At 38.4% G+C, this 14618-nt stretch overlaps 1 protein-coding gene across 2 annotated transcripts; it reads left to right on the top strand.

Moving 5' to 3' along the window:
• The first annotated feature begins 2272 nt into the window (after positions 1–2272).
• On the top strand, positions 2273–14601 carry fkbp5 (FKBP prolyl isomerase 5). 2 transcript variants are annotated; one of them, XM_056436988.1, is made up of 11 exons: positions 2273–2695; positions 7360–7492; positions 7659–7803; positions 8283–8425; positions 8804–8918; positions 9034–9190; positions 9919–10009; positions 10225–10308; positions 10401–10586; positions 10690–10929; positions 11961–14601. In XM_056436988.1, exons 2-11 carry the CDS (start codon positions 7388–7390, stop codon positions 12060–12062), a joined length of 1368 nt encoding a protein of 455 aa, XP_056292963.1. In that variant the 5' UTR covers positions 2273–2695; positions 7360–7387; the 3' UTR covers positions 12063–14601. The 2 variants fall into 2 exon arrangements, with proteins under 2 accessions (XP_056292963.1, XP_056292964.1); XM_056436989.1 differs by lacking the exon at positions 2273–2695 and adding an exon at positions 3597–3727.
• Positions 14602–14618: the final 17 nt, after the last annotated feature.

The raw sequence follows: 14618 nt of genomic DNA, 5'->3' as shown, positions 1-14618 counted from the left end.
GCCGAGTTCACCCACCAGAGACTTGCAATACAGTTTTAACAATATGAACACCTCAGTTCAAGCCAATAAGGAAGATGTAGTCACACCAATAATCTGAGCCACATTTTGGTGTTTTTCTTTCAACATTTCAATAAAAACATATGCTTAACATAAAATGGAAGATGCCATAAAACATGCTGTCTACTGCAAACATCCACGTTGCAGACACACAAATATACCAGTATCCTCAAACCACAAAAGCAAAGCCATAAAAATATGTTATGACTTTCAATGGTTTTTAAAAAAATAGAAAGGATCATTTGGATAATTACCTGCTCGAGTCAATGACTTTCAGATCAAAGGTGATTCAAAAAATGTGTCATACACCTGCAGTAACCACACACATAAACACACTTGCAGGTTTATTATTTCACTTGTGCCTTGTATACTATGCTTTACAGAAAGTGTGTTTTACTTTCAATAGTCTGTTTTGTAATTCACCGTCAGGTCTAATATTTGTAACCCTTGTTTATTACGGAAAAATAAAGTAAATGAGGGAATCAACTAGTTACAAGACCACATGAAACAGTGTATATACATCATAAGGAATTATATTACATAACCTGGATGGTTTAAATTATTATTTACCACACTAGCTAAAAGGTAACTTCCTAAAATGCCCCCTGAAAGTTCTTGTTATCTTTGTAAAATCTGAGTGCCAACCTCAACAAGCTGTAAAAAGTTCAGTAGTTCTTTCAGATACTCCGGTCAGGCTGTTATATGTTGATAATACATACATGAGTTACTGTAATATAGTGACATGCTCTAATGGGAAAAGGGCGTTATTGTACCAAAATACCAGTTCAGAATTTTTAGAAATATTATTTCAATTTGTATTATTGCCCAACAAAGTTCAAGTGCTCAGTAGCCTACAGTTTTAGAATATATTTATTGACTACTATTTGCCTAATAAAGTGCTCTTATTTGATATATATATATATGGGGTCTGATTGTTTGCCACTGCTATAGGCCCGGCGGTCCCCATCTCTTCTCGCACCGACGCACATCCAGGGAGGCTGGACGAAGTGGCGGGGAAACAGACGCCTCCCGCGGTCAGATGTTCTTGTTGCCACCGCAACAGACGGCGATGAATGAATGGAAAACTGGGAGCGGATGAAGACGCCACATACTCAGAGATGAGCGTGCTTCCATTTGTGTAGTCAGGTATGAGTTAGTGAAGAGTGGCATGAACATCGGGCTCAATAGGCCTAAACATCCCCGTAACATCAACATAAGCAGCGTTATCCGGCGGAACCAAACAATCAGATCCGTGAAGAAAACTTCCCGAATAACCGCAGCCAACCACCGTGAACTCTTCTGCCAAACGTTAATGCTACGTCACCAGAACATATCCTTCACTCAAGTAAGTCTACTCACTGCAATGTTAACTTTTAGGCCTACTTTAATGGGAAACTTAATTGGGCTACAGTTACAGGTAGAAAGCAATTTAAGTAGGTTCACCAGCTCCTATTTCAAAACAGCTGTAAGCTATTTTCTTTGCTAATAATATTTAACTTGTAACACGAGAGCTCATAAATATGATGCTATAAACTTCACCAAATTAAACATTAACCAGGTTATAAATTTAATCTCACACATGTGTTGTACCTGCTTGCCAAAATGTAAATACATGTTTCGTGGAGACTATATTGATCGTCTACTTTCATCATTTTCAATTATGACATGTTTCCTACTAAATGTATTTAGCTTAATTAACTTGGTAGGAAATAATGACTCATATTTGTGGTATTTCTTCGTCATTGTTACGTAACAGTGACTTTTACAAAAAGGGTTTAACAACCTGTCCCCACTGTAAACACCGCAGTAAACTGGTTGTTGAAAAATCATCCACCAAATTACAATAAAGGAAAATCACCATCAGGGAGTATGCAAATAGCCATAACAATCATACATGTATCCGCATTTCTCGGAATCCCTACCTTGGAATAAGTTAAAGAAACGTTACAGCAATTGGATTTATAGCGTGAAAATCCCCGGCCGACAAAAAACAACAACATTTGACGGTCTACAGACCGAGGGCCTGTCTCACGGCGCGCCTGGCGGGGCAGTGCGGTGCATGGCTTTTATTGAGGTGCTTACACATCGCGTCTGTGCGGCGACGGCTCAGCTATTGCGCGGCAGTGTTGACGATAAGTGTTGTCAGCTGAGCGCGGAGGACAGCCTGCTGCGGTAAGTACAGCCTGTTCCCGGCCTGGCTCGGCACGGAACGGGTTACAGGTCAGGGTGTCTATGGGAACACAGTGTTCTCGTCAGCAGCGGTACAGCTACAGTACAGCCGGAACATTGTGTTACTTTGTGGCTGCTTTCCAAGACCTGCCCCTTTATTTTACGCTAAACGCCCTCCTACAACTCTACTCTCTCTCTTTTCTCTCTCTCGTGCGCCTCAACCTCTCTCTCCCACCAGTGTCATTTTGAAGTCTAGGATCCATGGGGCTGCTTCATCGCCACTAGAGAGGACAGGGATGAAGGAAACACGGGGCATAAACAGCGCGACATAATCGCCAACTGGGCAGAACATTGAGTCCCCTGGATATGAGAAGAGAGGCGCGGGCTTGAACCAGGAGGAAAACAATATCTACCGATTGAATTTCAGCGGGTTGCGGGAAAAAAACTACAAAAAGGAGCGCAAGGAAATGTGAGTTTTTTTACTCAATTACTAGTACTATATTTAATTTTATGAGTTAACTAATGCAGGAGGCTTACTGGCTTTTTAGTGTTTTCTGTCCACGTCTGGTTCAGTAGAGGGACTTGTTATACATCGTAAAACATGTAAACCGGTCTCAATGATTATAAAATGCCCTATATACAGTTACGATTATCTGATTATAAACTATTCTAGGACGTTGAATTGGTCACACGTTCGAGGGCATTTGAGGTTACAGCTGTATCCCATTTACCCTGGACAACTAAGGGCTGATAAGACAGTGTGTGCTTATAAGTGTGTGTGGGTGTGCGCGTGTGTGTAGCCTACGTGTGTTTTGTGTGTGAATTTGGCACTAGGCTGTGGTTCCCAATGGAGGCAGATGAGGACATGAGTTTACGTCCAGAATCCCTTCAGGCTTGAGGTGTATCTTCGTTAAGTGCCGGTTTTAACACTGGTTCTGACCATTGGTAACATTATCTGTAGTACCTTTTGTGCTGATCCTCTCATTTGGGAACAAGTTGTATATCACAGGACAGAATGGTAACCTCTGAATAAGTTGCTTAAAATATATGTGTGTTAACATCCAAGACGTATTTTAGATTTAGATGGTGAGATTAAAGAAGTTGGCCTGCTGGCACGGGTTGAGACACATTACCAGTGATGAATCACACTGCCTGAGGCAGACATTTAATAGTATAAACAACTTGTTGTTTAAATACACTGGCAAGTAAAGATAATTGAGGAAAGGTTGATTAGTTATTTAGCTTTGCCTTATATGAAAAAATAAAATAAAACAATATTTTGTTGCATTAAAAGTAAATACGCCACTATAGCAGCATTTCAAAAAGCGATATCCATAAAAAGCAGATTTTTTTCTGTACGTTTTTATAACTTCATGCCTTTGTCAGCTTTAAAAATAATCTCCCATGACAGACACTGCTCTGCCCAGGATGTCAGTCTGTGGGTCTTTGGGTACACTGCGTGCTCACATGGTCACATATGAATCAGCAGCAGAGTACGGAGGTGAGACTGAATGTACAAATACACCGTGTGCGTCTGGGGATGTGCTCTTTGTCTCATTGTGTTCTGTTCCAGCATTCCTCCGCAGGGCATCTGAGTTTAGGTACATGCAGCCTACATGCCATCTGATCTGTGTTAGAACTATTTGCAGTTGGTTTCCCCGTTCAGTAATACGGGTAAAGCAAAAAGTTAAATGATGAAATCTATGAAATGAATAGGTTTGAATTATGGGACTTAATAATAATGGTATTCATCAGACTAAAATCCAACTTGCTTTATTCAAATTAAAATTGTGTGCTAATGTAAATGTAAATGTTCAATTTGAACAATTATAATCAGCTTATTTTCATTAAAAAAATTAAGTAAGGTTGTACGTGAGGAGGTCTCAGATTGGTGAACACCATCAGGCTTTGCCAGTGGGGAACTATGAATAGAAGGAACATTGTGTTCAGACACACACGCACGCACACACACACACACACACATGCATGCACGCACGCACAGACACACACACACACACACACAACACACACACACACACCCACACACACACACACACACACAACTCACGCACGGGAAATGAGTTAAATCTAAAATGATATTAATGAAATTTAAATCGAATAAAAGGTGGTCTTGCCGCATGAGAGACGGACATTTTGTTCTGCGCTTGTGTTGAGGAGTTCAGAAAACGTCGTTTGATCTTTGAGAGTGACACACAATTGAAGAAGCAGAATACATTGAGCAGATGGTGGCAAGACAGATGTTTATGGTTTTACCCTGTTGGTTGAAGAACATGGTTGCCCAATGGCTCGGGCTGTTACTGTTCCTATGTCAGTTTTTACACAAGGACAATTTGTTCAAATATATTTCGTAATAAATTATTAATTAATGAGTTTATTGCCAAATTGAGGCAAATCAGGTCACACTCTGTTGCTTCATATACATATTAAGAGGCTTGGAACAGCTCAGAACATAGTCAGTACGGCATAATATCCAAATATCTGTTCATGTTCATCAACAGCATCTGGGCTGTTATTAGAGTACAGGACAACTGGTGGAAGAATCTAGAAAATGATTCCTCTTTAAACTGAAACCATCTCTGTGGAAATGTTTGGTGAGCACAAGACTGTCGTCTGATCAGCACCCCACGTAACCTGTCACTCTTAGTACAATCTTTAGGCTTTGCAGTTTATATGAATAGGATTTGCTCAGACTGACAAATTAAAGAAAATTTAATTTGCCTCAGAAGAATAGAGAAAATCTACTCTATACCTAAACCTGTCCTAATGTTACATGCTATCCGGTGCATGGAGATCGAAAGATGGACAGAGAGTTACAGTAAAGTAAGATGAAAGACTATCTTTATTTATATAGTTCTTCATACACATTTATGTAATATTTCCCCCTGGTGGTTCACCAGCATATAACCAACAATTTAAAGAATAACTTAAATATTTTTTTGCTCGCAATATAAACATGTTTCTTTGTTTACAAATATTGGTCAGTGTTCAAAATACGCGCACGTCTTTTATGTATGTATAAAGCTCCTTTAAAAACTTGTTTTAAACTTTCATTATATTTAGAAATAGTTGAGGCCCATATTGGCTTCATACCCCTGTACCTGATGAATAACCAATTTAGGTTTGAAATGTTGCACTTTTTAATATAATAAAGTTAGAAAAAGGAAATTAAATGGCACATTCCACAGAGTTGGTGAAACTGAAGTACATTTTCGCATCGTAGATGTTCATTTCTTATTTGTAATTGTTATTTCACAACTCTTGTCACTGGTAACATCCTGACACATTCTCAGAACAGCTGTGAGTCATGCTATTCGAGCAAGTGTTAACCGTGTATGTAATAATAATCACCAAATAGTGTTTGACAACATGCCTAACATACCTAACTCGCTTTTTTATTGTCAAGATTCTTCTTTTTTACGACAGACTGAGTAAAAGAGCGTGTCTACAAAGACTGCTTCTGTGACGAGGCACCATCTATCTATCTATCTATCAATCTATCCATCTATCTATCTATCTATCTATCAATCTATCCATCTATCCATCTATCCATCTATCTATCTTTCTATCCATCCATCTTTCCATCCATCTATCCATCTATCCATCTATCCATCCATCTATCTATCCATCTATCCATCTATCTATCTATCTATCCATCTATCTGTCTATTTCTCTATCTATCTGTCTATTTCTCTATCTATTTATTTTTCTTTCTATATCTGTCTGTCTGTCTGTCTGTCAGTCAGGCTAGTTCCTCTGCCTGCGTACGAGTACCAAGCATCAAATGATCCACCTATTTATCTCTGTTCAACAGGCAGGTCCGTCCTTCAATCAGGGGGTTGGCGGTTTAATTCCCGCCCTAGTCGATGTGTCCTTGAGCAAGACACGTAACCCTGAATGGCTCCCTGTAGCTGCGTCTACGGTGTATGAATGTAACATGATTGCAAGTCGCTTTCGATAAAAGCGTCAGCTAAATGACATGTAATAATGTTTGAAATTGTTTTATTTTGACATTAATTTAAAGGGGAAAGAAAAAACAAACAACCAATAATACATGTTTTTGAGAGAATGCTTTAACATTGATAAGGTGATAATATATTGTACAGTATTTGGGATTAGAATATACATTCTGAAGAAGAGATCAGTCGATCTGTTGATGGCCAAGCATGTAGAGGTCAACTACTGTTCAAAAAACACATTACTCAACAGTAAGCCGGCCTGAGAGACACAGAGGAGGCAACATTTGAGCTCTATCACCTCATCACCAGACGCAACTAGATAGCATGTAGCCTCATATTTTGATAACATATTACATCAATGTATAACCTCTCAGTTTGAGAGTCAAGATCAAATTTAAGATATTAACCTGCCTCATCACAAACACTGAAACAGATTACATGACTGTATTTGTGATGGTGCAGCTTTATCATTACACAGTGTAAGCATAGGGAAGCCCACACTTAAGCATATGGCTAATGTTGAAATCCTCAATACAAAATAAACAGTGAAAATATTGAAACACGGTTCTGACAGGCTGCAGATTTAATTCCGGTGTCCGTAAAATATTATTCAATTTATAGTTTGACAAAGAGCACACAGGGCCATAAACTAATATTGCTGAACATACTGTACTTTGGCAGTTGCAGCTCTTGTTTCAAAATAAAATGACTGTTGTGAGCACCACGCTGCTGCCTTCAATTTCATATTTATGTAATTACTTCATCTGTGGGGTATCAGACAAGGTGCTGTACGGTTAAGTGACATCCCATCTGCGGTGCAAAGTAATGTTCCCCATACAGCTGCGGTCAATGTTAATGTGGATTTTGCAATAATAATGTATCTCCAGTACAGCACGTGCATCTAAGACATGTTCTCCTTATTATCTACAAGTTATGTGCAGAAGAAATCATGCATACTGTGTGGATTATGGAGATTTTGCATTGATTTCTTTGTCAGAGACTGTGATTTTCCAGACCAGATCGAAAAATGAGATTCATTTCACGAGCCCTTTTCCTTGTTGCGAGTGGTCCTGAAGTGAAAACCTGAGACATGAGAATATGCTATTTATGGTGCTCAGATTGCTAACGCGTAGGCTTGTGTTCATATTGTTTACAGTGTTATCGTGTGATGCCCACACACAGAAATGACCACTGATCAGGATCTGACTATGGATGGCCAGGCAGCCACAGCCGTGTTTGCTGCAAAGGGCATTGATGTAACAACTAGTAAAGACCAAGGAGTTATCAAGGTATGTATTGCCATTGCTTTAGATTTGAATGTTTTGTTCAAACTCAAGTGGGACTCCTTGTTCCACCATATGGCATGGTCATAATTCTTCATGCTCTTATCTCTTCTATCATCTCAGTTTAAAATGTTATCTTAGTTGAACCCGAATCTTTTCGTTCTGCCTGCAGGTTGTGAAGCGTCAGGGGCTCGATGGAGAGAGGCCGATGATTGGGGATAGGGTGACCGTCCACTACACTGGGAAGCTGCTCACCGGGAAGAAGTTTGACTGCAGTCGAGATCGCAAAGAAGCTTTTTGCTTCAATGTGGGCAAAGGTAGGCAATTTCTGTCATTCATGATGGTGCCTTCATGCTGTATCCTACTTAAAGGAGCAGTTTTATATTTTGGAAAGTGTGCTTACCTTCTGAGAGTTATTATTTAGACCTCTATTCACTTCCCAGCATCTCTAAAGCTCACCAATTAACATGTGATATCTTGTTTGTTTAATCTATATAAAACAAAGAGTCATGGTTCAACAGAGGGATCTGTGGATGTGTGTTGAACTCTTTTTTAAACGAACCATCTACTGGTGTAGCTTCATTATCAATGGACAGATATGGCAGTTTTATCAGTCCTCGAATCAAACTCTGGGCAAAAAAGTGAATAAGTGCATTCCCCTAAATGTCTATTTACTATTAACTATTGCTTTGCATTCTTATCATTACAATTATGATTATGACATAGCATTTAAACCTGTTTTATATAATAAAGAACATTTCTTATAGTTTTGATTATTTGCCTCATCCACTGACAGGACAAGTCCTCAAGGCCTGGGATATCGGTGTGTTGTCGATGCAGATGGGCGAGGTGTGCACATTACTGTGTAAACCAGAGTACGCTTATGGATCTGCTGGAAATCCGGAAAAAATTCCTCCCAACTCGTTAGTTGTGTTTGAGGTAGGTGTGCCATGCCAGTGCTGCATCACGCTGAGATACAATTCAGGCTTTCTCTGGGTTCTAGAATCAATTACAATTATAATTCAGCTCACCTAACCAACTGCTCGGCTTTACACGTTTACCCCCCATTGGCACATGTTAGTCGTTAAATGATTATGTTTTATCTTGACTTGTTTTGTTCCAATAGAGGTATGGAGAGTATATGTCTGATTAAACAATCAACCTGAATGTGATCCTACTTGTTTTTTGTTATGGATTCCCCCATCTCACACTTAATATAACAGCATACACCCAATTCTGCGGAGCTGCCATTTTGTATTTGCTCCCTATGTATATTTGTGCAGAACAATCATTGAATTAATGTTTACGACTAAACAGATGGAGCTACTCAAGTTTGAAGGAGAGATTCTCACAGACGATTCCGGCATCATGAGAAGAATAAAGGTCAAAGGTGATGGTTACACTAATCCCAACGATGGCTCAAGTGTTGAAGGTGAGGCCATTATTTTCTTAATGGATAATTACTGATATTGAACCAAATAAACAGCACATTAAACTGTTATATCAGAGATTAAACTGTGTTATGATTTGTGTTGTTTGATCCACAGTACATCTTGAGGGAAGGTGTGGCGGTCGACTGTTTGACTGCAGGGACGTCATTTTTATTGTTGGTGAGGCTGAGGATAAAGGCGTTCCTCTCGGAGTGGACCGAGCCATGGACAAGATGCAGAAAGGAGAGTGCTGTATACTTCACTTAAAACCAAAGTAAGTTACTTCAAACCCTAAAAAAATACACCTTGTTCTGATTCAGTGCAGTTACAGTGAGCCACTCTTGTGTGGGATTGCTTTAGATATTGATCTAAACGAACAGTAGTTATTTGTCTGGTTCATTTCTGAAAAGCTTGACATCAAAAGCGTCTCCAATTTAAATTTGAATCATAAAATTCATATGAATTACTCCTCTTAGGGACTAGAACTATCCATTTCTGCTAGTCCTATGCCTCCCCTTTCAAGAAACTGTTATAACTGTTATAATAACCGCAGTTTGTTTATTTTGATATGTATGACATGTTTTCTAGTGCCATACATGAAACAATCTCATTAATTAATTAACATATATCGGTAGATGTTTCTTTGCAGTGAAGGGCTATCAGCCTTTTTGATTGGGCAATACCCATATTAAACTGCACAAACCTTCTGGATATTGTGTCATAACATCATCAGGCTATGAAGCAACATGAGCAATGAAAGACATTGCATTTTAAGAAAGTGTCTGGAATATTGAAGGAATATTTAGACAGGCGTAACATTTCACCAGTTGCATGTAGTCACAAATGGCTGGAGTCGACTGTTGACAGTTTATACAATCTTTGTTCTCAGTTTGTCTATTTAATAAGTATAAGTGAGATGTTCCAAAATAAGGTTGAACTGTTATTTATTATATTGTTAACAGGCTCATGTGCTGTCATGTTTTCACTTTCTTTTGTATACAGGTATGGCTTTGGGAGTGAAGGTAAACCTGAGTACAAAATTGGACCAGACAGAGACATAGTATACGAAGTTACCCTAAAACATTTTCAAAGGGTGAGTCTTGCTTCCTACTATGTCTGAACAAATAAACAATTACATGAGTGTGGTTTTGGTTTGTTTTTCTATTAAGAGTAAGACAAATAAGTACACTTTGAGCAAAGTTCAACAAATCCTGCAGTCATAGAGATCATTCCAGCTGACACTAAGACAATGACAACCAATGTTTACTCCCTGCATTTTAATCATGTTGTTAATTGTGTTTCCATAAGGCAAAAGAAACCTGGGAGATGGACTTGACTGAAAAGATAGATTTGGCTACTGGAGTTAAGCATAAAGGGAATCAATATTTTAAGGTACAATCCTCAAGCTGATCTTTTCTCCAAACAAATTAATTACTATTTTATTGTGAACATGTTCATAAAATGCTATTATCTTCCTGTATTAGGTAGGTCTGTACCACCAGGCAGTCGTCCAGTACCAGCGTATCGTTTCCTGGCTAGAGATGGAGTGTGGTTCTGGGATAGAGCAGCAGAAGAGGATACAGTCTTTTATGTTGACAGCACACATGAATTTAGCGTTGTGTTTCCTGCGGATAAAAGAATTCTCACAAGTTGTGGACAACTGCAACAAGGTGAGCTGCAAGACCCTGGTGATATTTATCCATATTTAAACAATATTTAATTTCAGTACTTTGTCTCTTTGTGTCTTAACTAATCCTTCTGTGTGTGTTTAAGGCGATCGAGCTTGATGAGAAAAACGAGAAGGCTTTGTATCGCCGGGGGGAAGCCCGTCTCCTTCGTAACGAGTTCAACATGGCCATGGAAGACTTTCAACTCGTGCTGCGAGTCAACTCTTCAAATCGAGCGGCACATGCTCAGATTTACATCTGCCAGAGCAAGATTAAGGAACATCATGAACAGGACAAGAAGATCTACGCCAACATGTTCCAGAAATTTGCAGAACGGGACAACAAGGTCCGTTCACTCGCTGTTTTTGGCTAAATGTCAGCCTGTCATGTTTTTTTCTTTTTCTTCTTTAACTAAAATAATTAATTATTAACAATTAACTCGAATTAGAAGACACAGTTACAACTCATGTTTTGCAGACTTTTATGACCTACCAAACCAGTTCTTTTGCTGTTTTTATGTACAGGTGTTTCCCAAAAAAACCACATTATTTATAAAGCACCTTTTAAAACAATGTTACAAAACGCTTTAAAAAAAACTAAATTAAAAGAAATAATGTCCACAATAACAACAAGATTAAAATTTACTTAATTTAATTGTTAAATGAGGAGATTACGATTTCACAATTGTAAGGATGTGGAGATTTGTTATTTTTAGGAACTATGAGGAAAATGTGATTTATGTCAGCTCTGGAAATTACATCGGGCACATCTGACTCACAAACATTAGGTAATCTTCCAGATTTTAGATTTTCTTTTCAATTGATGGTCAGCCATTTTGTGTATCATGGCAAGAGTTATTGACACAATTGATGTAGGTTCATCCCACCAATACCAGCCCAATGTCCTATAAGGTTGATAATGTTGGTATTCATAAAAACAACCCCTTCATTCAAATATATTACAATAATATAGCTGATTTATATTTTTTATTTCAAAGGTTTCAATTTCATTTTGAATGTACACACCCTGCTGTATCTGTGTCCTGTGTATTATTGTGTGTTCTTCAGTATTACGCTGACCTCTAGTGTTCATTCATGAATTTTTTGATTTTCTCACCGATTGACAATTTTCTTTAAAAAAAAAGAGAGATATTATCGCAAGAGTAAAAAAGAAACTACACAAAACGTTATTAAACCAACTTCTTAATTTGAATGACAAATCTGTGTTTTGTTTTTACAAAAGATCTTGATCAATTTCTATTTACATTTTCTGGCACAGTTTAATGCAGAATCTATGATTATTTCATGACTTTCCTTATCAACAATGTTTATTTATTTTTCCAACTGTAATCATATGTGCTCTATCTCCTCTCAACAGTTTGGAAAGACGAAGAGGAGGCATGATGAGAGCATGAGGATCGGCATGAATGGTGAAGTGGGCAACAAAAAAGGCCGGAGGACTCAGGACTGTCCATCGTAAAATTGACATTTATAGGGGTGGACAAAAAAAAGACATGCTTTCCAAGTCCAGGGAGCAGCAACAAAGTTGTATAAAAGCCTCTAATCCAAACCTCTTCATCCCCAAATCCAACATTACCATTCCCACATACAAAGCAGCGTAAAGATGGACGTTTGCAAGCCAAACAGCATTTCCCTTGTGACATGGCCTGTGCAACTTCCAGGACATACCTCCCAATAGAATTAAACCTGCAGAATCGGTGAATTAAGATCGGTTAACACTTCTGGCCCCCATCTTTTATTTCTTAAAAAATCCAGAGAAATTCCATTAATTTGTCATTAGTCTACAGTGCATAGTTGACCCAGCCTTGAAAAACACCTGCCGTCTGATCACTTGAAACCCACCAACACAAGCAACCTGCACCTCCTCGCTGGCATTGCACCTGCTGATATTAGACGGAAAGTTGCCAGCCGAGTCGAGAAAACAAAAGCTACTAGCGATGAACGCCATCTCCTCCATGGATGTCACCCGCCGGCCCAACGGAAGAAACCAGAATACAACTCTGGATGGAAAAACTTGAGAATGATCCACCTCCAACTGACATGGGAATACCCCCCACTGAAAACCTACCCCCTGGCCAAGAAGCATCATGGGCTCAATGGAAAACCCTCAACCGCCTTAGAACAAGAACGGGACGATCCAAAGATGCTCTGGTCAGATGGGGCTACAAGACTGGCCCAACCACCTGTGAATGTGGACAAGCAGACCATACAATGGAGCACTGCCTTGTCTGCCCTCTACTACCTAACCCTTGCAGCCCAAAAGACCTTGCAGTATTCAACAAAAATGCAAAGGACTGTGTAAAGAAATGGGAAACTGCCATATAACTATCACGCTTCAGTGAAACGAAAAGAAGAAGAAGTGTATCGTTCAGATGTGCCTCCAGAGTGTCTTTCATATTCCCAAACTATATGTGCTGTTATTTAGACCTCTGGCTTTTATTAGGTATTTAGAAATTCTCCTCAAAACATGGATGTCCAATCTTGGTTTTATCACCAGTAGAAACCTCAAGTTTCCAACCAGCAGAAGCAGAGCATAGAATCTGAAAAAAGCCCAAAATATAGATCCTAAATTCTTCCAAAACATAAATCTTTTATTCTGCCATTTTATAAAAATTTCAATTAACTGCACTTGGTTATTGCTAGAATTGATATTATTTTGTGACATTAAGCTGCTACCTATACAGGCAAATTAGTATATTTATATATTTTTTAAAACCAAACCTGTTTGGTGGTGCACAGATTATTTCCAGAAATATAATTAAAATTAAGCCCCTTGTTTTGGGCATAGCTGGAGCATTGTTTTGCGATGGATAAGATTGTGCACTAAAATAATGTATTCATGAGTACCTGCGGAATTGGTAATTTTTTATTTGTTGAAAGCTTGTTTTTGATCCATTAAACACATCACACAGAATAAGTAAGTTTACCAGCCTAGTATTGTAGTAGAACAATGATTACGATGGGAATGATAACAGATAACAACATCATTGTGATGGACTGACTAAGGTGGCAGCTGCAAAAAGTTCAATGAAATAAAAATAAAATACAAAAGATGAAAAATATATATTCGATGAAATGTTACTCCTCGTGAGCTTTGGTGGATTTTAGTGATTAATGACCTTTTACAGAAGGATGCTTTTGATCATACTATCACCCATATGACCGCCCCTGTATTTGAAAGGACGGAGGCACCCTGTGGGTGCAAGTGGGAGTGGGACACAGAAACCACAATTAAGCTTTAAAACCATCATCACCACAGTCTAATCTTTAAGAAATCTTCAACATTTGACATCTGTAGGTCTTTTTGCCTGAGTCCCGGAATGCGTCTCTTTATTTCACTGCATCTATTTCATTTTTTTATTTTAAATGTGTGAATGTTAGATAGTGGACAGTGTTGCACATCGATGGCAAATCAAAACTGTTATCTTTTCATGAAATGTCTGGATACGGTCTTGACAATAATTTTAAGATGTTTTATGAACATTGGTGGATTCAGAATGAAAACCTTAGCTGTCTTAAATATTTTGTGTGAAAAAAAATCCACAGTGTGTACGTGTGTTAATATATATTGTTGTATGTTAGTAAGGCTTTGAAAGAGCCTATTGCTTTATGTTTTCAAGTACTGCAGGCTCTAAACATTCAAACATTTTGTACATTGGAAATGAGCATGAAGTACATTTTTTCTAGCAATTATAAATTGCATTTAAGCATATACAGAATATGTATCCCTCCTTGTCAACAACAAAAAGATTTCCCAGCCTCTCCTACATTAATTTTTTATAACTTGACAGGAATAAATTGTAAACAAAAATGGACAGACCCAGGCCAGATAAAATGCAGCTGGTCCAACTACAGCACTGCCAATGTGAGATTGAATTAGAACTGTTATGTGGTCCAACATGTTTAGATTTTCAATTGATCTTCACCATGTAAAGCAACATTGTATTTCACCGGCATTTATGCAAAATAAATATTTTCAGACAAAAAACTAAACAAGGCACCTTTGTTCATGTCT

The sequence above is a fragment of the Pseudoliparis swirei genome, chromosome 18 (assembly GCF_029220125.1).
Source record: "Pseudoliparis swirei isolate HS2019 ecotype Mariana Trench chromosome 18, NWPU_hadal_v1, whole genome shotgun sequence".
Lineage (NCBI taxonomy): Eukaryota > Metazoa > Chordata > Actinopteri > Perciformes > Liparidae > Pseudoliparis > Pseudoliparis swirei.
Note: the sequence above shows the minus strand (reverse complement) of the source record. Positions and strands in the feature narration are given on the sequence as shown.

Bases quoted from the DNA above. Each gene is read 5' to 3' on its own strand.
- fkbp5 (XM_056436988.1), top strand. From the start codon at position 7,388: ATGACCACTGATCAGGATCTGACTATGGATGGCCAGGCAGCCACAGCC. The intron at 7,804-8,282 runs GTAGGCAATTTC...ATCCACTGACAG, and splicing joins TTGCTTCAATGTGGGCAAAG to GACAAGTCCTCAAGGCCTGG. The intron at 10,587-10,689 runs GTGAGCTGCAAG...TGTGTGTTTAAG, and splicing joins TTGTGGACAACTGCAACAAG to GCGATCGAGCTTGATGAGAA.